A 22,203-nucleotide genomic window follows, 5' to 3' on the forward strand; every position below is an offset into this window, starting at 1 on the left:
AAAATAGTCAATTTTGGATTTTCAAAAATTCGCCAAAAATCGAAAAATGAACTTGGTCAGCTGAAAATTTGGATTTAGGGGTTTTAGAACATGCTCTTTCCAAAAATCGCGGTCCCGTTCAAATCGGAGGCGGACACCTCAAGAGGTTCCCAAATCAACATTTTCTTGCAATTTTGACAAAAAAAACTACTTACTTTTTTTTGCAATTTTTACGAAGGGTAACGTTTTGCTTGCAATCTGCACAAAAATCACCATTTTAGACAATTCTATTAAAAAAGCAACATTTTCTTGCAATTTCAAATTCAAAATAGCACAATTTTTTTGCAATTTTGAAAAAAGCAGAATTTTTGCAGGTATTTTGAAAAACACAGTCCGGATTGATCGGTCTGGAATTTTCCCGCAATTTCGAATGTACTTCATCGAATAGGTCTTGAATAGGCCAGAACTTGATTATTTCCTTGCAAAAATAACCTTGAAAAAAAAAACAGTAAATGTCTAAATATCAAAATTTTTGGATTTTCAGCAACTCTCCAAAAATCTAAAAATAGATTTGAGCTGCTGAAATTTTCGTTATGGAGGTTTTAGACCACGCTTTTTCCAAAAATTGCATTCCCGTTCAAATCATGAGCGGATATTTCTAGTGGTTCTCTTATCAGCTCAAAACTTTTCGGAAAAGGCACAGTTTTAAACCGCCAGAACCAAAACTTTAGCCACCCAAGCTCATTTTTCGATTTCTGATGAATTTTTGAAAATCCATCAAATTGGCTATTTTTTATATTTAGGTATTTAGTAAAAAAATATAAAAATTAGTCTTTAAACCATATTATTTGGCTTCTTTGAACCGAATTTCGTCATTTTCGGGTATTCTGGAGCTTCCAGTGTGATTTCTGACTCCTCCAACATTTTTGAATTTCTCCAGAAAGAGTTAAAAACAATTTAGGGTGCTAAAAATCGAATTATGTTTTCACTTTTACCACTTTTAGGGAGCTCGTAAAAAAAAATAAAAGAATAAATAAAAAATCGGAAATCGACTCAAATGTGGATTAACTTGTCGAGTAGGTTTTTTCTTATGTATTTTCCTATTTTGGGGTCAAAGTTGAAGAAAAAAATGTCCAAAAGTCATGTGGTTATTGAATATCATATTTCAAAAGATGCTGTACTCGAATACGATCTCATTTTTTTTATCTGAGCTCCTCCACACCTTCTGTGCTTTCATGGGGGCCAAACTTTTAAAATATTTCCCACGTTTTTTTAATCGAATTGATATTGAATGACCCTCTTGTAATTGATAAGATGGCCTAAGAAAATTGTCCTTTTTTTTCATTTTTTTATGGCGTTCTTTTTGTTTTGTTTTTTCATTATTCCGAAAATAATTCAATTGTGTGTTTTCAGACGAAGGTTGCGAAAAAATCAGCGCTCAACAAGTCAAAATTCACGATGGTTCGGCTTACACCTCAACTATTCATCGGAGAAATGGCCAGGTACGAGGATTACTTCAATAAGCTTCTATTTAGATAATAGTCCGGCATATGACAATAGGAGTAATTGCACCCCTCCCCCCCCACCACCGATCCTCCGAGACAACTTTTTTCTTAAAGGGAACATCCTAAGGAACATTTTAAAGCAAACTTGCCAAAAAAAAGTTGGCCTTACTTACAAAATGGCGGCCATTATTGACAGGTCGGCCGAAATAGCAGATTTTGCGTTTTAACATAGGACTTGCACGAACTTTTTCAAACTTTACAAAGGTAGATCGAAAGATCATGCAAAAATTTATCACCTGTCAAAATTGCAAGTGCTAAAGTGCGTTTTTCGATTTTTGGTGAATTTTTGAAAATCGAATTTAGGCCAAAAATGAGGGAAAAAATCAAAATTTTACCAAATTGACCAAGAAAGCTGAAATTTGGGGTATATCCTATTTTCGACATTCCAAATCGATTGAACACAGTTTTAATCCGTTTTGAGCAGTTCTGGAGCCTCCAGCAGATTTTTTAAACTCGAAATTCCCACAAAATTCCATCAAATTGGAGTTGTTAAGCTGAAATTTATTCTAAAAACTAATTTCAATACGCTACGAAGTAGTGCAGGTGAATTTTAAGTCGTTTTGGAGCCTCCAGTGACTTTTTGAAAATTCCTGAAGCCTCCAGCAGATTTTTGAAACTTTAAATTTTCACAAAATTTCATCAAATGGAGATGGAAAGCTGAAATTTACTCTACACTCCAATTTTAACACCCTCTGAAGACGAATTCAGGTAGGTTCAAGTCATTTTAGGGCCTCCAGCGACTTTTTCGAAAATTACTGGAGCCTCCAGGAGATTTTTTAAACTTGAAATTTCCCCAAAATTAATTTATCAAATGCAGTTGGCAAGCTGAAATTTACTTCGCAGACTACATGGTGGTTTCAAATGGTTTTGAAGCTTCCAGCTTCTTCAAGCAAATTTCAATTTTTCAAAAAAAATGTCATAGTTACAACCTTTTAAAAAGTTGCTGGAGGCTCCAAAACGACTTGAAATTCACCAGGCGTCAACTTCGTAGCGTATTGAAATTAGTTTGCAGAATGAATTGCGACTCTCCATCTTGGTTTGATAAAATTTTGGGGAAATCTCAAGTTTCAAAAATCTACTGGAGGCTCCAGTAATTTTCGAAAAAGTCGCTGGAGGCCCTAAAATGACTTGAACCCACCTGAAGTTGTCTTCAGAGGGTGTTAAAATTGGAGTGTAGAGTAAATTTCAGCTTTCCATCTCCATTTGATGAAATTTTGTGAAAATTTAAAGTTTCAAAAATCTGCTGGAGGCTCCAGTAATTTTCAAAAAAAGTCGCTGGAGGCCCTAAGATTACTTGAATCCACCTGAATTCGTCTTCAGAGGGTGTTAAACATGGAGTGTAGAGTAAATTTCAGCTTTACATTTCCATTTGATGAAATTTTGTGAAATTTTAAAGTTTCAAAAATCTGCTGGAGGCTCCAAAATGACTTGAAATTCACCTGCAGTACTTCGTAGCGTATTGAAATTAGCTTTTAGAATAAATTTCAGCTTTACAACTCAAATTTGATGGAATTTTGTGGGAATTTAGAGTTTCAAAAATCTGCTGGAGGCTCCAGAACTGCTCAAAACGGGTTGAAACCGTTTCCAATGGATTTGGCATGTCGAAAATAGGGTATATCCCAAATTTCAGCTTTCTTGGTCAATTTGGTAAAATTTTGATTTTTTCCCTCATTTTTGATGGAAAGCTGAAATTTACTCTACACTCCAATTTTAACACCCTCTGAAGACGACTTCAGGTAGATTCAAGTCATTTTAGAGCCTCCAGCGACTTTTTTGAAAATTACTGGAGCCTCCAGTGGATTTTTGAAACTTGAAATTCCCGCAACATTAATTTATCAAATGGAGTTGGCAAGCTGATATTTACTTCGCAGACTACACGGTGGTTTCAAATGGTTTTAAAGCTTCCATCTAGTTTTAGGAAATTTCAATTTTCCAAAAAAACGCCATACAACCTTTTTAAAAGTCGCTGGAGGCTCCAAAACGACTTGAAATCCACCAGCAGTTAACCTCGTAGCGTATTGAAATTAGTTTTCAGAATGAATTTCGACTCTCCATCTCAGTTTGATGGAACTTTGTGAAAATTTAAAGTTTCAAAAATCTGCTGGAGGCTTCAGGAATTTTCAAAAAGTCGCTGGAGGATCCAAAACGACTTGAAATTCACCTGCAGTACTTCGTAGCGTATTGAAATTAGTTTTTAGAATAGATTTCAGCTTAACAACTCCAATTTGATGGAATTTTGTGGGAATTTCGAGTTTCAAAAATCTGCTGGAGGCTCCAGAACTGCTCAAAGCGGGTTGAAACTGTTTTCAATCGATTTGGCATGTCGAAAATAGGGTATATCCCAAATTTCAGCTTTCTTGGTCAATTTGGTAAAATTTTGATTTTTTCCCTCATTTTTGGCCTAAATTGGATTTTTAAAAATTCACCAAAAATCGAAAAACGCACTTTGGCACTTGAAATTTCGACAGGTGATGAATTTTTACCTGCTCTTTCGATCTACCTTTGCAAGGTTTGAAAAATTTCGTGCAAGTCTTATGTTGAAACGCAAAATCTGCGATTTCGGCTGACTTGTCAATCAAAATGGCCGCCATTTTGTAAGTAAAGCCAACTTTTTTTTGGGCAAATTTGCTTTAAAATGTTCCTTAGGATGTCCACTTTAAGAAAAATGTTGTCTCGGAGGATCGGCGGGGGGGGGGTGCAATTACTCGTCTTGTCATATGCCGGACTATAAGTGACAATTTCTCGAGGTAACTCGAGGTATATGGGTTGATTTTACAAAATTTTCAATCATTGAGTACCTTTGTACCGTGTATGCAATTTTGTATTTATGTTATGAAATAGGTAAAGGTAGGTACTAGGAACTCGAGTCTATTCTATAGAGTCTGTGAAATACTTATCCGAGATAACCATACCAATAACATCCCAATTTCCAAAAAATCTGAAAAACGAAACAATGAAATTAAAAATAATGATAACATGATACCGCGACCACTATAGAGAAAAGAAACAAAACCGAGTAAACATTATTATTTACGAGGGTACAACGACGACGCGACGCGATGCCCTCATCGCCTGGTCTACCTAAGACAACGCACGAAGTGCGGGCAAAAGAACGCTCGTCGATTGGCTGCTCGGTAACGTTGATTATAGCAGTAGGGCCCGGTGCGGCGTGGGAATAATGTAGGAAAAAGTGATATGTAAACAGACAGAAGCGATAGTTCGCTATCCTATACAGTTGTGTGCGGTGGTTTCGTGTAGAAAGATCTCTTTGTGCCGTGAACTTGAAACCTTTATGTATCGTCTTGTTTTACGAACAGATGATCGTACGTAGTACTCCTATTTTGTTCTAAAATCATTTACCTCTAGCTACGTCGAGTTTCCGTGTAAAAATTAACTATAAGAGAATGCGGTTTAGTGTTCGGTTTTGATTATGGTTTTTTGTGTACGATTTTATTCGTTTATTGCTACTCGTATTTATTATTGTTGTTGTTGTTGTTGTGTCGAAAATATCGAAAGCTGTGCGGAGTAGGCCATTAAGTGTGACTTGTGAGCGAAATTCCGGCGACATCGACATCGACATGGCGTTGACTTGTCGTGTCCAGTATTTGAACGATTGCGACCCGTTTGAATATTTGACACATTATCCAGAGCCTCCGAGACCACCGGTGCATACGTTCAGTTGCACTTTACCCCTGATTAATCAAATCGCCGCCGTTCATAGGCTATTGAGAGCGCCGCATAGGGTGAGTCATGCTGATTTTAATAGCCAGTTTGTTGATTGTTTGTGATTGGCCGACTTTATTTCTGATATGTTCGAGCCCCCCCTCTCCTCATCCAGTATCGATTTTAGATAGGTAGGTACTGTGAAATGAGATTTATGGATACTCATGTACTTCGGTCGATACCCAATTTTTGTCCATTTAAAAAAAAAATATTCATTAATTTATCTGCGCAATACATTCATGAACGTGATCCTGAATTCGTAATTTTAGGAAATTAAATCCATAGGCCATACCTACCTGTATTCGCTGCGCTTTGTCTCACCGCCCTTCCTGCTTTTGTACCTGCGAGTACGCTGTTGGTGTGTCTCAAGCTGCCCGGATAGCACCTGTCTGGGGAGAAAAAGAGATACATAGACACACAGGAATCTGATACCTGGTCTATATTCTACCCATATGTATTATGTGTACGTGTTATAGATGGATTCATCGAACAGCTGAGCAAATATACCCTTTTGTGGGGAACAATGGCCTTATCTATCGTATTAAACGCACGCTTGACTACACGTAATGCGCGGTACAGGGTTCTCAAAAATGTAGAGCACCTCTGAGTGATGTTTTGGTATTCGAATTACATAAATTGAACATTGATTTGAGAAAAAATCCTAGCTTCAGCTGCCCCAAGCACTTGAAAATTCCGTTTGGAAAATCTAACTCTGGATATTTTCTTTTTAGAAGGGAAATCCCCCCCCGACAAAAATTTTTTTGATTCGGGCAAAGCTAAATTGAAATAGCATTCCCATCAAAAATTTCAGATACTAAAGTACGTTTTTCGATTTTTGGCGAATTTTTGAAAATCAAAGGGCCAAAAATGGTGAAAAAATTATAAACTCCGAAAAAAAAGAGAAAATACGTACGTTGATTGAAATTATCAAAATTGGATTGAGAATTGGAAAACCGAGACATTTTTTGAAAGTTATTTCAATTATTTTAAGGGGGGGGGAGTTGTGAAAATTTTTCTGTTTCTTGAAGATTTCAATTTCTAATAATTGACAAATCAAACGTGAGGCATTTTTCTAATATTCAATTATTTGGGAAGGGAGGGCCGGGGTCGAAATTATGATTTTTTTCCTAACATGTATTCTATTTTGGAGGGGGAAAGGCAAGGGGTTTTGAAATTTTTTCAGATTTTTCTCTTCCAAAAATGTTTTACGTACCTACGTTGATTGAAATTTTCAAAGTTGGAAATTTCAATTATTTTAAGGGGGGGGGGGTTGTGAAAATTTTTCTGTTTCTTGAAGATTTCAATTTCTAATTGACAAATCAAACGCGAGGCATTTTTCTAATATTCAATTATTTGGGAAGGGAGGGCCGGGGTCGAAATTATGATTTTTTCCTAACATATTCTATTTTGGAGGGGGAAAGGCAAGGGGTTTTGAAATTTTTTCAGATTTTTCTCTTCCAAAAATTTTTTACGTACCTACGTTGATTGAAATTTTCAAAGTTGAATTGAGAATTGGAAACCTGAGACATTTTTTTGAAAAATATTTTAATCGTTGAAAAGGGGGGGAGGAGTTGTGAAAATATTTCTGATTCTTAATTTCTAATGGGCAAATGAAACAGAAGGCATTTTTCTAATATTCAATTGTTTGAAAATGAAGGGGGTCGAAATGATGATTAACATGTATTCTATTTTTTGTGAGGGGGGAAGGGCTTTTTAAATTTCTTCAGATTTTTTCCTTCCAATAAATTCAAAACTTGGAGAGAAGGAGAGAATAAATGGGAAATTTCAAGTTTGATTGAAAAAAAGAACACTCTCGAGGAAAGTACATAATCTCAATTGGTTGGAAACGTTTGGAACTGGACAAAGCCAAATCAAAATAACGTGCAAAAATACGTAGCCAGTCGAAATTTTAGGGGCTGAATTGCAATTTTCGTTTTTTGTAAATTTTTAAAAATCGGACCAAAAATAAGAAAAAAGTCAAAATTTTACCAAATTGAGCTAGAAAGCTGAAATTTGGTATGCGCCATATTTTAGACCCCTCGAGTCGATTGGAAACGGTTTCGAATCGTTCAGAGCAGTTCTAGAGTTTCCAGCAGATTTTCGAAGTTTCCATAAAATCTTACTCAATAGAGTTGGAAAGCTAAAATTTATTTTATACCCTAATTTCCTCATGCTAAGTCGATTAAAGGTGGTTTCAAACCGTTCTGGAGCCTATGACAATACTTCAGAAATTCCAGATCTCCCAGCATTGCTATAAAACTGTCCGAAAATTGACTTTAGCATGCACATGAAGCCTTGAGAATGGCTTGAAACCATATCCAATTCACTGTGCATGTTGAAATTAGGGCATACTTGGAGTAAATTTTAGCTGTTCCACTTCATTGGCTAGAATTTTGTGGAAATTGCAACATTCAAAATCTGCTGGAGGCTACAGAACTACTCAAAACGATTAGAAACCACTTACAATCGATGTTAGGGTGGGGGGTTCGAAAACAGCTGATACACATCAAATTCTAGCTTTCTGGGTCACTCTGGTCTAGCAAAACTTTGGTTTTCTCACTACTTTTAGCTCAAATTTGATTTTCAAAAATTCACCAAAAATCGAAAAATGCACTGTAGGGTGTGAAAATTTTGGCTGGTGATGTTTGAAAAGGTGCTTTAGAAAATCCCCTTTTTTTCTTGAATGGGGGAGTGGATGATCAAAGTATTGTGGTTTTTTATGTTAATAATTGAAAATTTGTTTGAGGTGATTATCAGGGAATAATTTTGTCCTCATTAAGACCCATTTAGAAGGAGATCATTTTCTCCATTTTTGAGCATTTTGCAATCGAACTAATTTTTCAGCTCTGAAAGTGAGTAGATTGGAATTTGTATGCTGCAAAAATTTTGAGGATTACGAAAATTCGCCTGATTAAAAAAATGTTTATTTATCAATCGAAATACGTAAATACTCAGTTGTTCAATTTTTGGACTCCTTTCAGTTTTTAGAGCTGTAACGAAATGCTGAGGTTTCAAATTTTGGAGTATTTCAAAGCTCTATCCTTCTTCTCAACTCGCTGTTGGTTCCGAATGTCTTTACTACACGAGTATTTCCAGATTATTCATTTCAATTATTTGGTCAGAAAAAATTGTCAAATCAGACAAAGTTTTGCTGTTTTTGAAAATTTTCCCTCAAATGGGCCTCCTCGTGAGCTGAAAATTACTCTGTGATAGTTTTGATTTTTCTGAATTTCCAGGATTTTGGTTCAATGAATATTTCAAGGCATTTTACTTCCCTTTTCCTCATTTTGTTTCAAGATCATGTTACCCTATGTAGTATAATTAGAGTGCTTGATATAATTTTTCAGTCAACAAAATTCCTGATATGAAATGTCTACTCTTTCCCTTCCATTTTGTGTTTATTCTGTTGATAATCTGAAAAATCTAAAAAGTTGGAAAAATTTACCCAAAAAATCAAAAAATTGGGGGAAAATCATCTTCCTGTCCATCCTGCGCAGTGCATTCTGCTCACACTTGTCAAATTGAAACCCTAGAAGGCTATACCTCATTTTCTACACATAAAAATACAGTTGGAATTCGCATAAAAAAAAGGAAGGATCGGTGCGACATATGGACTCACACATATGAGCATCGAGACACGTTACGGTTACGGTGAACCCCGCCTACGCTCGATTATTGCAAAATATCAACATAATCTCATATATTTTTTTTACGCAACGTTGCCAAAACACCGATCCGTGTAACTGGCAAACGTACAACCAAAATAACTGCAGTAAAATTCGGACGCTTTTTCACAACAAAATAGTAAGTAGGTGATGTCAGTATGCGAGATGCTAGTCTACTAGGTAATGGTTAATAGGCTTCTTCGTTTTTCGTTCTTCTTCTTCCTGTTGCTGGCGATGTGATGCGTGGCGTTTCTGTTTTCGTAGGTGGATAATTTAGCTACGAGTACATACGAGTCATGTCCCCTTTTTGAACCGCAATATTGAAAATGATACATTTTATAGTCAGGAAATGGGTGGTGGAAAAAGTCCCCTACAATTACCTCACAATCAGTGGTGAGAAATATGCAAGTTACGTGAGGCTATAGTTCTTGGGGAAGAGGGAGATGGACTCTTTTATTTTGTAGTTTTGGAACTTACGTATCGCATCCTCTCGATTGTTTTAGAAAATGATGCTCAAATTGAGTTTGGAGCCTTCTAGGGCGATTTTCTTTTTTTTGGAGAGAGTCGAAAATCGCTGCTGGAGGCTCCAGAATGGTCCCAGGTTAGTAATTTGTTGATGTGTGCGAGTTGAATTGAGAGAAATCGCATTTAAAATAGATTTTTTAAATTTTCAAAAATTCGACAAAAATCCGAACGTGAACTTTATAGGCCCTGAAGTTTTGGTGTGGGGGGAAGAGGGAGGGTTTTAACATGCTCTTTCGATCTAGCCTGGTTCTGGCCCCCTCCAGGAAAAATATCGAACAAAAAATTTTTTGAATTATTCTATTTTCAAGAAAAAGCTCCACGGGGTTTAAATTGATTCATTTCTCAGTGAATTGTTCGTCAGAGTATTAATTCATTTAAGGGAATCATTCATGAACGAATTTATTAATTTTTTGAAAGAACCATTCGTAAACGAATAGATTCATTTTTAGCGAATAGTTCTTTAATTTATGGATCAATTCGTTCGCGAATAATTCACCAAAAATAAAGTAAATGAATCGATTCGTTCGCGAATGATTCGCTGAAAAATTATTCAATTCGTTCGTGAATGATTCACCAAAAATTCAGTAAATGAATCGACTCGTTCGCGAATGATTCACCAACAAATTATTCAATTCGTTCGTGAATGATTCACAAAAAATGTATTCGAATTTCAATTCGTTCGCGAATAATTCATTAAAAATTAAGTAAATGAATCGATTCATTCGCGAACGAGTCACTTATACAAATCATTTCGTTCGCGAATGATTTACCAAAAATTATTCGATTCATTCGTGAATAAGAATAATTCACCAAAAATTGAGTAAGTGAATCGATTCGTTCGCATTTTCGCAAACGAGTCACTTATACAAATCAGTTTGTTCGCGAATGATTCACTAAAAAATTATTCAGTTCGTTCGCGAACAATTCATCAAAAATTGAGTAAATGAATCGATTCGTTCGAGAACGAGTCACTTATATACACATCATTTCGTTCGCGAATGATTCACTAAAAAATGATTCTATTCGTTCGTGAATGATTCACCAAAAATTAAGCAAATGGGTCGATTCATTCGCGAACGAGTCACTTATACAAATCATTTCGTTCGCGAATGATTTACCAAAAATTATTCGATTCATTCGTGAATAAGAATAATTCACCAAAAACTGAGTAAGTGAATCGATTCGTTCGCATTTTCGCAAACGAGTCACTTATACGAATCAGTTCGTTCGCGAATGATTCACTAAAAAATTATTCAGTCGTTCGCGAATGATTCACTGAAAAATTATTCAGTTCGTTCGCGAATGATTCACTAAAAATTTTTCAATTTGTTCGCGAATGATTCACAAAAAATTTATTCGAATTTCAATTCGTTCGCGAACAATTCATCAAAAGTCAAGTAAATGAATCGATTCGTTCGCGAACGATTTACTTATATACACATCATTCCGTTCGCGAATGATTCAGTAAAAAATTATTGAATTCGTTCGTGAATGATTCACAAAAAATTTATTCGAATTTCAATTCGTTCGCGAACAATTCATCAAAAGTTAAGTAAATGAATCGATTCGTTCGCGAACGATTTACTTATATACACATCATTTCGTTCGCGAATGATTCAGTAAAAAATTATTGAATTCGTTCGTGAATGATTCACCAAAAATTAAGCAAATGGGTCGATTCGTTCGCAAACGAGTCATTTATAAGAATCATTTCGTTCGCGAATGATTCACTAAAAAATTATTGAATTCGTTCGTGAATGATTCACCAAAAATTAAGCAAATGAATCGATTCGTTTGCGAACGAGTCACTAAAAAATTATTCATTTCGTTCGCGAATGATTCACTAAAGAATTATTTAATCCGTTCGCGGATGATTCACTAAAAATTATTCAATTCGTTCGCGAATGATTCACTTGAAATTATTCAATTAGTTCACGAATGATTCACTAAAAATTATTCAATTCGTTCGCGAATGATTCACTGAAAATTATTCAATTCGTTCGCGAATAATTCATCAAAAATTAAGTAAATGAATCGATTCGTTCGCGAACGAGTCACTTATATACACATCATTTCGTTCGTGAATGATTCACTAAAAGAGTATTCAATTCGTTCGTGAATGATTCACCCAAAATTAAGTAAATGGATCGATTCGTTCGCGAACGAGTCATTTATACGAATCATTTCGTTCGGGAATGATTTATCAAAAATTATTCAATTCATTCGTGAATAAAAATAATTCACCAAAAAGTGAGTAAATGAATCGATTCGTTCGCGAACGAGTCACTTATGCGAATCAGTTCGTTCTCGAATGATTCTCTAAAAAATTATTCAATTCGTTCGCGAATGATTCACTAGAAATTATTCAATTGGTTCGCGAATGATTCACTAAAAACTATTCAATTTGTTCGCGAATGATTCACTAAAAACTATTCCATTTGTTCGCGAATGATTCACTAAAAACTATTCAATTCGTTCGCGAATGATTCACTAGAAAAAGTATTCAATTCGTTCGCGAATGATTCACTAAAAATTATTAAATTCGTTCGCGAATGATTCACTAAAAACTATTCAATTCGTTCGCGAATGATTCACTGAAAATTATTCAATTCGTTCGCGAATGATTCACTAAAGAATATTCAATTCGTTCGCGAATGATTCACTAAAAAATTATTCAATTCGTTCGCGAATGATTCACTAGAAATTATTCAATTTGTTCGCGAATGACTCACTAAAAATTATTCGATTCGTTCGCGAATGATTAACTGAAAATTATTCAATTCGTTCGCGAATGATTCACCGAAAATTATTCAATTTGTTCGCGAACGATTCACCAAAAATTAAGTAAATGGATCAATTCGTTGGCGATCGAGTCACTTACACGAATCAATTCGTTTGCGAATGATTCACCATAAATTATTCAACTCGTTTGTGAATAATTCACCAAGAATTAAGTAAATGAATCGATTCGTTCGCAAAGAAGTCACTTATATGTACGAATCAATTCGTTCGCGAATGATTCACTAAAAAAATATTCAATTCGTTCGCGAATGATTCACTAAAATTATTCAATTTGTTCGCGAAGGAGTCACTTATACGAATCAATTCTTTCTCGAATGATTCACTAAAAAATTATTCACCATCCACGGGCCCCAGCACCTTCCCAAATGGAGTAGATGTTCAAAAAAGTGTTTTGTTCGTGAGACACATGGAATAATACATATGTTTTTGGTGACGCTGAACACGAATATGACGTCAAATTTCTGATTGTACCCATCCACGGCCCCCAGCACCTCCCCCAAAGGGGGTAACCCCCCCAAAAAAATGGTTTCATTCGTGTGACACATGAAATAGTATGTTTAAAATTTCACTTTAGAATTTCAAAATTCAGAAAAATTTGGGAAGAAACTACATTTTTACTATAACTGACAAAATTTTAATGCTTTTGGATTGTGGGGGGAGAAAATTTCAAAAACAATCATAAAATAAAAAATTAAAATTTTTTATTTATGGTTTTTGAAGTTCTTGCAAAAGTCTCAAAATCCTCAACCTCCTGGTCGAGATGAACTTTTGAAGATTCATTTTCTTTATAAATATAGGATCTGCCGGACCTCTAAAAGGAGCTATTGGACCTATACCTACTTAGTGGCACTGGATATCCTATCAAGCACTCTCCTGGTTTTGAGTATTATTATGATGGTGTGGTTAGAGTGATTGTAATTAATATCTCGCTCGATTCGTGACTAGCTCAATGGAATTCTCAGGGTCGTCTGTATCGAGGGCCTTAGGGGGGTTCCTCCCAAAGGTTTATATAAATTAATTTATATTTACGTGGGACTGGATGCAACCGATCGAAGATGCCTTCAATGGGGAAATGCTCGTAATATTATTCGAAGATCATTGGACGTTCGAATTGGAATATTTGTTTCAACCGAATGTCTAAATACTCGATCTGGAGCAGTAAAATTGGGAATTGGATGAATATTTGGGAATATTCATCTCGTAGCATTTTTCTCTTAGGGACTTAGATACTGTGGGGTATCTAAGTGGGGGCATCAGTAAGAATTTATACTCAACTTGTATATCGGTGGAATTATTATTCTTCGGTGACGTACTAAATATTAGCTCGATGATATACCATAAGTCAATGAAGATAAAAGTCAATAAATAAAAGAACTCGTGACATGGAATTATATAGGGAATATATTTAATCGAAAATAGAAAAATCGTAGATTTTCGTTGATGTCTTGTGGACTTTTTGTGGGTTTGTGGGGTTTTTACTTATCCAATAACTTATCCAATAAAGGGCGTAAACGCCGGGGTTTGACTTATCCAATAACTTATCCAATAAATGACTTATCCAATAAATGACTTATCCAATAAATGGCAGGGTGCGCAATGCCGGGGTGACTTATCCAATAACTTATCCAATAACTTATCCAATAAACTTATCCAATAGGGTGTGATTTGAGAAACAAAGGAAAATAAAAGGGCCAAAACGACTATCTTCGGTGCCATATTTCGATGGTAATTCAAGAAGGTCTGAATAATTACCATTATATCCAAGGGAATAGGAATTACCACGTATGGCCATGGCAATAACAAGAGTCTCATGCTCGTATCCATTTCTTCTCGAAGTGTTTATTGTCATGATAGGGACGATGCACCATCTCTAGCATCTCATATTCACAGGGTAGGATTTGGATTAAGTTTCTCTTCATTGGATTTCGGGCCAAGGGAGGGAAACTGGGGGAGCAGGGACTTATGCCGACTTCCTGGGACCGCGAGGAGGTTAATCCAGCGAGAAGTAGCATTTGGGGGGGGGGGAAAGAATAGTTCCTCACTTCTAGCTGGGACCGCGACGGCTGAACCGAGCGACTAGAAGCTAAGAGGAAGCCATCCGTTGGCGTACCTTTCATATCCGAAGACAATAAAAAGTAGCAGCGTTTTGCTACTTTACATGAGTTTATATAGTCACCATCGGGTGGGTGAGAGGGTAGGATAAGTGGCGCACGCGTCGTAGACTTCCGGTGGCGCCAAGAATCGCGGCTGGCGTTGTATTCGCGTCGTAATCGAGCGTATTCGGCGATATTCGTGTAATAATCGCTTCTGATTGGTTGCCGATGCGGAAGTAGTGGTAAACTAGGCGCCACCACCGGAAATACGAGTGTATATTCGCGTGACATCGGCGATATTCGATTAATAATGGGATTTTAATGGTCAAATTATCGGAAATACGAAGGTATTCGTATAAAATCGATAATTGATGTAATCCCATTGGTCAATTGGAATTGTAGAGGGAAAACAGTCGCGGCATGGTCGATTACGTCATAAATGGTCACTAAAGTTGGTCATTTAAGGGGACGGAAAAATAAGCTCCCATATAAGCGACTGAGAAAAATTCCATCGCCTAAGCGACAGATTATTTTTCTCCCAGTATAGGTGGCTGAAATAAATTTCTCCCAGTATAGGTGGGAGGTTTTTTCGGATATAATTTTCTCCCAGTATAGGCGACAGAAAATAAATAATTTTCTCCCAGTATAGGTGGGAGAAAATGTAAAATTTTCTCCCACTACAGGATTTTTGAAAAAATGTCCATTCTGGATAGAATTAAAATTTACGAAAAGAGTGCAAAATTTTGAATTCTGTTGAATTTTTTTTCAGAAACGATTTGATAAGAAAACTGAAATTTTTGAAAATTTTCGACAATTGAACGAAACATTGATGTCTGTGAATTTGAAAGAAATGGAAAATTGTCAAAATCACGAATTTCAAAATTGGAAAATTCAAAGAGTTGTTTTTTTTACGGAAGATAAATTTTGAAAAAAATTGAAAATCTTGTGACATATCGTTTATTATGTTATCGATCACGCTGATTTTGAATTTCTACTCAATTTTTTGAAACGAGCCCCTCACGCCTCGCGATAATCCTCCTGGCATTGAACAAAAATTGAAAACTAAAAATGATCTATAGAGTTCAAAAGGTTCCCTCGTGAGGTGTATTCATTTGAGTCGCTACACTTGGAGTGCCCATAATGGCAAAGAGATACCTCGTTTGGAAAATATTCTCATTGTTCAATTTCTTGAATCTTTACCTGCTATTGCTGGAAAAAAGTCACCCCCTTTCCCCTCTCCGTTCTCACGAATGGAACAAATATTCGTCTCATTTCCTGCACGGTTCTTCGTACAGTACAAGATTTCTTTGCAATTTGAGTCGGTCATCGCCTGCATTTGTAATTTGTTGCGGTTTTGCTGTAGTCAGCGCAGCGTACTTGTATAGTTGAAACAAGACGTTGAATTTTCGAGAAAGGGAATAGGGATGTTGAACGCTGAACGGTGCGAGCAGAGAGCCCTACCGCATCACGCTGCGGTCTAATGCCCGTTTACCTGCAGTGTACGGTACGCCTACGCGATATCTAAATACGATACCGTTTGATAGAACAATAGTCGTGATCGTTTCGTCCTCGTCTTATTGCATCGTGTCGCTCGTCAGAATATAATGCTTACAACGATCAACGAATTCGGCTCGTTGCACGACTGCAACTTGGCTCGACTTGGACTTCGACTCCGACTCGTATCTGTTCTGTGAATTTCTCCGCCAGAGAAGACTCTCTCGTTGTACCAGTATCTCGAGATGAAATCATATTCCGCGGCGAATTTTTGTCATATTCGATGGTTTGGATACGTTACGATGAGAGGAAAAGAGCAGCAAATGGTAGATCTTTGGTCGAATCAATGTCAACTCGACGGCTGGATGGCGCGACGCGGATTATACGAAAGTGAAAATATTGGAGCGAACAATCGCGCGGCGTTCGTGACATTGACCTAAAGAAAGTACCTACCTATACGATAAAAAGCGTAATCGCCGCAGTGCCCACTGCCCATAATGCCATCGTCGCACATGCAAATAGTCGTTCGAGTGCATACTCGTATCATAATCGCCAGCCTCTATGTACCTACTCGTTTGGAGCATTGATCGATGCTTTTACAACACATTTCAAGTACCATAAAATCGGTTGGCGGATCAGGCTCTTTAATGCTGTGGCCATAACGTTGTATAGTAATTGCAGTGGCATTCGAGACGCGACACGACGAAGACGAGGACGACGGCGTGAAGCGGTCAGCCGTTAAAAAAATAAAATAGAAAAAAGAAAAGTACCTACTCAAAAGAACGTTCTGCGAAGAAGAAGTTAGCGTTCACGCAGCTAATGCAGCTTATGTACCAGCTGCTCGATCGGACAATGTAAAGGAAATGAAACAAAAAATAACTTTACTATAAGGAAGAAGCGGCTGACTGTTCTCACGATCTTTTCATGGTGCAACGATCACGTTGCTGAGCTTGGTTGTCGTCGTCGTCGTCGCTGCCGCCTTGTAATACCTATAATACCTATATTGGTAGACTGTCTAGTGTCTATGGTACAAAAACTAATATTTTTAATCTCGCGTTTCAATTTAGAATTTTTTTTGGTGGTTTTTTTCGTAATGGTTGAAAAATGGAGTGAAATTGACGAGGAATCGTAATTTTCGTGAATCAGTATCAGGAATCTTCAAAAGTCTCTAATAGAAGATTGATGAGAATAATAATAAAATCAGGGACAATTTTTTGAAAATATCTCATTTTCACTTCAGAATTGTTCGACATAGGCCCTTTTTCAAGAAAAAACCTCCGTTGAACCCCCAAATGATGTTGGTATTGATCTCTTGAACGGACCGCCCTCCGAAATTTGGAAAAAATGAAAGAAAGATAGATAATAGAAAATTTTTGAAAATGTTTCAATGGACAGAATCTTTTTAAAATAACACATTTAAAGAAAACTTTTCCCTTGGTTCTCCAAATGATGTTGATCTCCTTGTATAAAGCCCCCCCCCCCCAGATTGATAGATACATACATATCAAAAAAAACTCGTGTGAGAAGATCGACTTTTCTTCAAATAAAATCTTTCGCGAACGAATTGATTCACTTTTTTTGAAACATTTGTGCAGCAAATGATCTGTTTACAATCGAATCGAATCATTCACGAACGATTAGTGATTAAAGAAATTGATTGATTTCTTGGTGAATCATTCGCAAACGGATCAATTAATTTACGATTGATTCGGGTTTTGTGAAATTATTGTATAGGAATTGATCTGTTTTCAAGCGAAGTGATTCGAATCGCATCATTCACAACCGATTGGCGAATGAAAAAATTTATTGATTTTTAAATGAATCATTCGGAAACGAATTGAATTCTCAGTGAATCATTCGCGAACGAATTGAATTTTTTAGTGAATCTTTCGCGAACGAATCGATTCATTTACTCAATTTTTGATGAATCAAACGCGAACGAATCGTATAATTTTTTAGTGAATCATTCGCGAACGAACACTCAATTTTTGGTGAATTATTCTTATTCACAAATAAATTGAATAAATTTTGGTAAATCATTCGAGAACGAAATGATTTGTATAAGTGACTCGTTCGCAAACGAATCGATTCATTTACTCAATTTTGGGTGAATCATTCTCGAACGAATTGAAATTTGAAGAAATTTTTAGTGAATCATTCGCGAACGAACTGATTCGTATAAGTGACTCGTTCGCGAACGAATCGATTCATTTACTCAATTTTTGGTAAATTATTCTTATTCACGAATGAATTGAATAATTTTTAGTAAATCATTCGAGAACGAAATGATTTGTATAAGTGACTTGTTCGCAAACGAATCGATCCATTTACTTAATTTTGGGTGAATTATTCACGAACGAATTGAATAATTTTTTAGTGAATCATTCGCGAACGAATTGATTCGTATAAGTGACTCGTTCGCGAACGATTCGATTCATTTACTCAATTTATTGTGAATCATTCACGAACGAATTGAATAATTCTGGTGAATCATTTGCGAACGAATTGAATAATTCTTGGTGATTCGTTCGCGAACGAATCGATTCATTTACTTACTAAATTCATGGAGAATCTTTCACAAACGAATTTAATAATTCTTGGCGAATCATTTGCGAACGAATTGACGATTCATAAATTAAAGAATTGATCAATTCGTTGACGAATGGTTCTTTCGAAAAATTGATCAATTCGTTCATGAATGATCCATCAAAAATTGAGAGTCGTAGTCATGTCTGCAGCCCTGCAGGGTTCACTTTTTTCTTGGAAGGGGGGGGGAGCTAATTTTCGAAAGTTATAAATGCATAATTTTTTGTAACCCTTTTACCAGATCCAGCAAAAAGAATTGATTTTCGCCTTACCTGTTTAAAAAATCCTCTTTTTGTTCCAAAAGGTCCTGTTTTTTTTTTTTTATCAAACTTGCTTATAAGGTTCTGTTTTTTTCTGTCAAATTTGCCGAAGTCAGAAGACGTAAATTTTTGGCAAAATGGTCAAAAAATAAGTATAATATATTTTTGAAAAAATTGTCAAGGGGACCAATTTTTATCAAAATTGTCAAACAGTTCTGTTCTTACCAAGATTGCCCTAAAAAAACACTACTTCTGCCAAAACTGTCAAAAAATTCCGGTTCCTGTCAAAATTTCCAGAGTGTGTCAATTTTTGGCGAGTTGGTGAAAAGTTATCAATGATGTTTTTTCGTAAAAATTCTCAAAAAGTTGTTTTTTGATAAAATAGTCAAATAGTTGTAATTTTTTGCCAAAATTGATCAGAAATTTTTGCTTTTTTGCCAAAACGTCCAAAAAATATTGATTTTTGCTTTGCTAACCTAAAAAGTCCTCTTTTTGTTTCAAAGTTTGCCGAAAAAAAGTCCTGTTTTGTATACAAATTGCTTAAAAAAGCCTTTTTATTTTGTCAAATTTAATTTTCCTCAAAAATTCTTACAATAATTTTATTTTTTTCGGATAAGTTGAAAGCTAAAAATTCCAAGAAATTTTGATTTTTTTTTTCCAAAAATTATCCATACTTGAAGTAGCTTTTTTTAACCAAAAAATTTCAAAAAGTAAAAAATTTTGCTTTTGACAAAAATGGTCAAAATTTGTTATTTTTCAGCAAAAATTGCCAAAAAGCACCAAACAGCGTGAAAAAATACACGTAGGCTAATTTTTTTGCTTGCTTCCAAAAATTACTACTATTGGTGAAATTGTCAAATTCTCGCTTTTTAACAAAATTGCTAAAGATTTTCACTACAAAAAAAATCACCTTAAAATTTTGCTTTCTAGGGGGAAATTGCCAAAAAGTATCACTTTTTTGTCAATCATGTTCAAAAAGCTTTATTTTTTACCAAAATTGTAAAATTCTTGCGTCTTACCAAAAATTCTCGTTTCTTCAAAAATTTTCACTTTTTTAGAAAAATTGCTAAAAAACTGGTTTTTGAAAAAAAAAATTACCAAGCCTCCCCTTTTACCATAAATTTTCCAAAAGTCTGAATTTTTACCAAAAATTCCCAAAAGCCCTTTCTTTTGCTAAAATTGCCAGATTTTCACTTTTTACCAAAAATAGGTATTTATGTTTTTTTGCCAGAAATCGCAAAAATTCTCATTTGGTTGTCAATAATTTCCGAAAAGTTGCAGAATTGCTCAACTTTTTAAAATTGAAAACCAGAACATTACAAATATTGAAATGTGCTGGTATTTTTTTTTGTGATTTTGAAGCATTATTTTTTTGCTCTCGTTTTGTCACTTTTTAGATTACTTTTTCGAGCTTTTCTAGTCGGGGGGGGGGGCGCATAAGGATCAATTTCAGCCCCCTGCCGTTCCTCCGGGACAACTTTTTTCTTAAAGGGGGAGTCTTATGTTAAGGAACATTTCTAGCCCTTGTCCTTGAATAAAAAACGTGGTCCTACTCTCGAAATGGCGGTCATTGATTGACAAGTCATCCTAAATCGTAGATTTTTCGTTTCAACATAGGACTTGCGTAACATTTTTTAAACCTCACAAAGGTAGATCGAAAGAGCAGGCAAAAATTAATCATCTGACAAAATTTCAAGTGTCTTTTTCGATTTTTGGGGCCAAAAATGAGAGGAAAAAATCAAAATCTTACCAAATTGACCTAGAAAGCTGAAATTTGGGATATACCCTATTTTCGACATGCCAAATCGATTGGAAACTGTTTCAAACCGTTTGGAGTAGTTCTGGAGCCTCCAGCAGATTTTTGAAACTTGAAATTCCCACAAAATTTCATTAAATGCGATTGGAAAGACGAAATTCATTCTTCAAACTAATTTCAATACGCTACGAAGTCGACTGCTGGCGGATTTCAAGTCGTTTTGGAGCCTCCAGCGACTTTTTGAAAATTACTGGAGCCTCCTGTAGACTTTTAAAGAATCGAGTACGAGCCATGAGAGAATGGTGCTGATAATTCCTTGGATCAGTTATTGAACAAATTAGTCCATCATCCAGGAATAACTATATGTACATGAAGGAATGTCCAAGTTATTCCATTAACATTAAGAATCCTACAAGACATCAAGTACCCATACTTGATGAGATGGAATGAAAAGCTGCTTAGAAAAATTCCCCATCTGCCTCCTGTTGAGACATCGTAACCTCAACAAAAGAAAAAACCAATCAAGAGCACTGGTGAAGATTCCGGAAGCAGGGGGTCATATTTTCTTGCGCAGGACGACTGATTCGAATAAAGCTGGAGCAAAGTTCTGCCATAGAAGGCGTCTAGAATTACCAGAGTCGCGTCGCGTTATAAATCCAAGTACCTCAGTATATCTACTCGTGTATAGCTGCAGAGTCAGACTACCTATAGCAAGCTACCTGGATCGTATGTAAAGATCTATCGGTACGAAACTCTCAAGAGTAAGAAACCAGAGAAGAAGAGAAGGATGGCGGTACAGAAGAAGCGACACCTTTGTACCTATATATATATCGTGTGTACCAGAGTACCAAGTCCAAGTACTCGTACTATGCATACACATAGAGGATACTTGCTTAGCAAACAAACTGGTTTGATGGCGTTTGGCTTCGGTTTGGACCGACTGCGGCTGCGATGCGATTACATTTTGTTATGTAGAAGAAGAGACTGTGGACTGGACTTGGCTGGGATGGCAGAGCTTATGCATGTTGTGCATGTGCATGTGCATATCGTATAACCGGAGGACGACGCCGGACACCCAAAGACGGAAAGATGAAGGCGAACTAAAGAAGCGGGAAGCCGGCCGATGGTCATTACACTTTGCGCCATTCACTAATACGAATACACATACGTACGATGCGATATGACAGACATACAGTCGTAGTCGTACTCGTATAGTCTAACAGTTTAGCGCGAGATGCGAGATGAAGTCAAGTCGGTACCGGGTACACGAATAAAGTCTTTAGCTAGCTCTCTGATGCAGTCACCTGTTTGGTAGCGTGTTTAAGATGCACCTCACCACCGCCTCCTCGCCTTCCTCTCGAGCTATGGTCCATTGGGCTCGCAGCAGCCGCCGCACACCGCACCGTAACAACTGTACGCGACCGCTTTATTTTTCTTCCTTTTTCAGATGACCTTGCTTTTTTCGGTTCATCGATTCGCCGAATAGAAATTATTGTAAACGACTATACGGGTGCGTTGTGCACCCTGCACCTTACACCTGCACAGCCTCGTACATTATTTATACTCGTAATAGTCGCGATGGGTTGCTAGGCAGACCTATAGGTATGCTATGCCTATATGCAATGCACTGCACTGTTTATGTGCTCGCGAACGATAATTTTAGCTTAGTTGGTGTGCAGATTTTACACTATGTAGGTTTCAATCAAGGTAATATTGGGTCCCTTGGACTTCTTACACCCAACACGTGTACCTATA

General features: G+C 36.3%; 1 protein-coding gene across 7 annotated transcripts in view; it reads left to right on the plus strand.

The window, feature by feature from the left end:
* Nucleotides 1–22,203, plus strand: part of LOC135842339 (FH1/FH2 domain-containing protein 3-like) — an 88,013-nt gene that overhangs the window by 11,941 nt on the left and 53,869 nt on the right. For all 7 annotated transcript variants that reach the window (XM_065359752.1, XM_065359756.1, XM_065359754.1 and 4 more), the window contains exon 4: nt 1,393–1,481. In XM_065359752.1, the coding sequence (XP_065215824.1) occupies nt 1,393–1,481 (89 nt within the window). The remainder of the gene's footprint in view (nt 1–1,392; nt 1,482–22,203) is intronic.

This window comes from Planococcus citri, chromosome 4 (genome assembly GCF_950023065.1).
Source record: "Planococcus citri chromosome 4, ihPlaCitr1.1, whole genome shotgun sequence".
In the NCBI taxonomy this organism is placed as follows: domain Eukaryota; kingdom Metazoa; phylum Arthropoda; class Insecta; order Hemiptera; family Pseudococcidae; genus Planococcus; species Planococcus citri.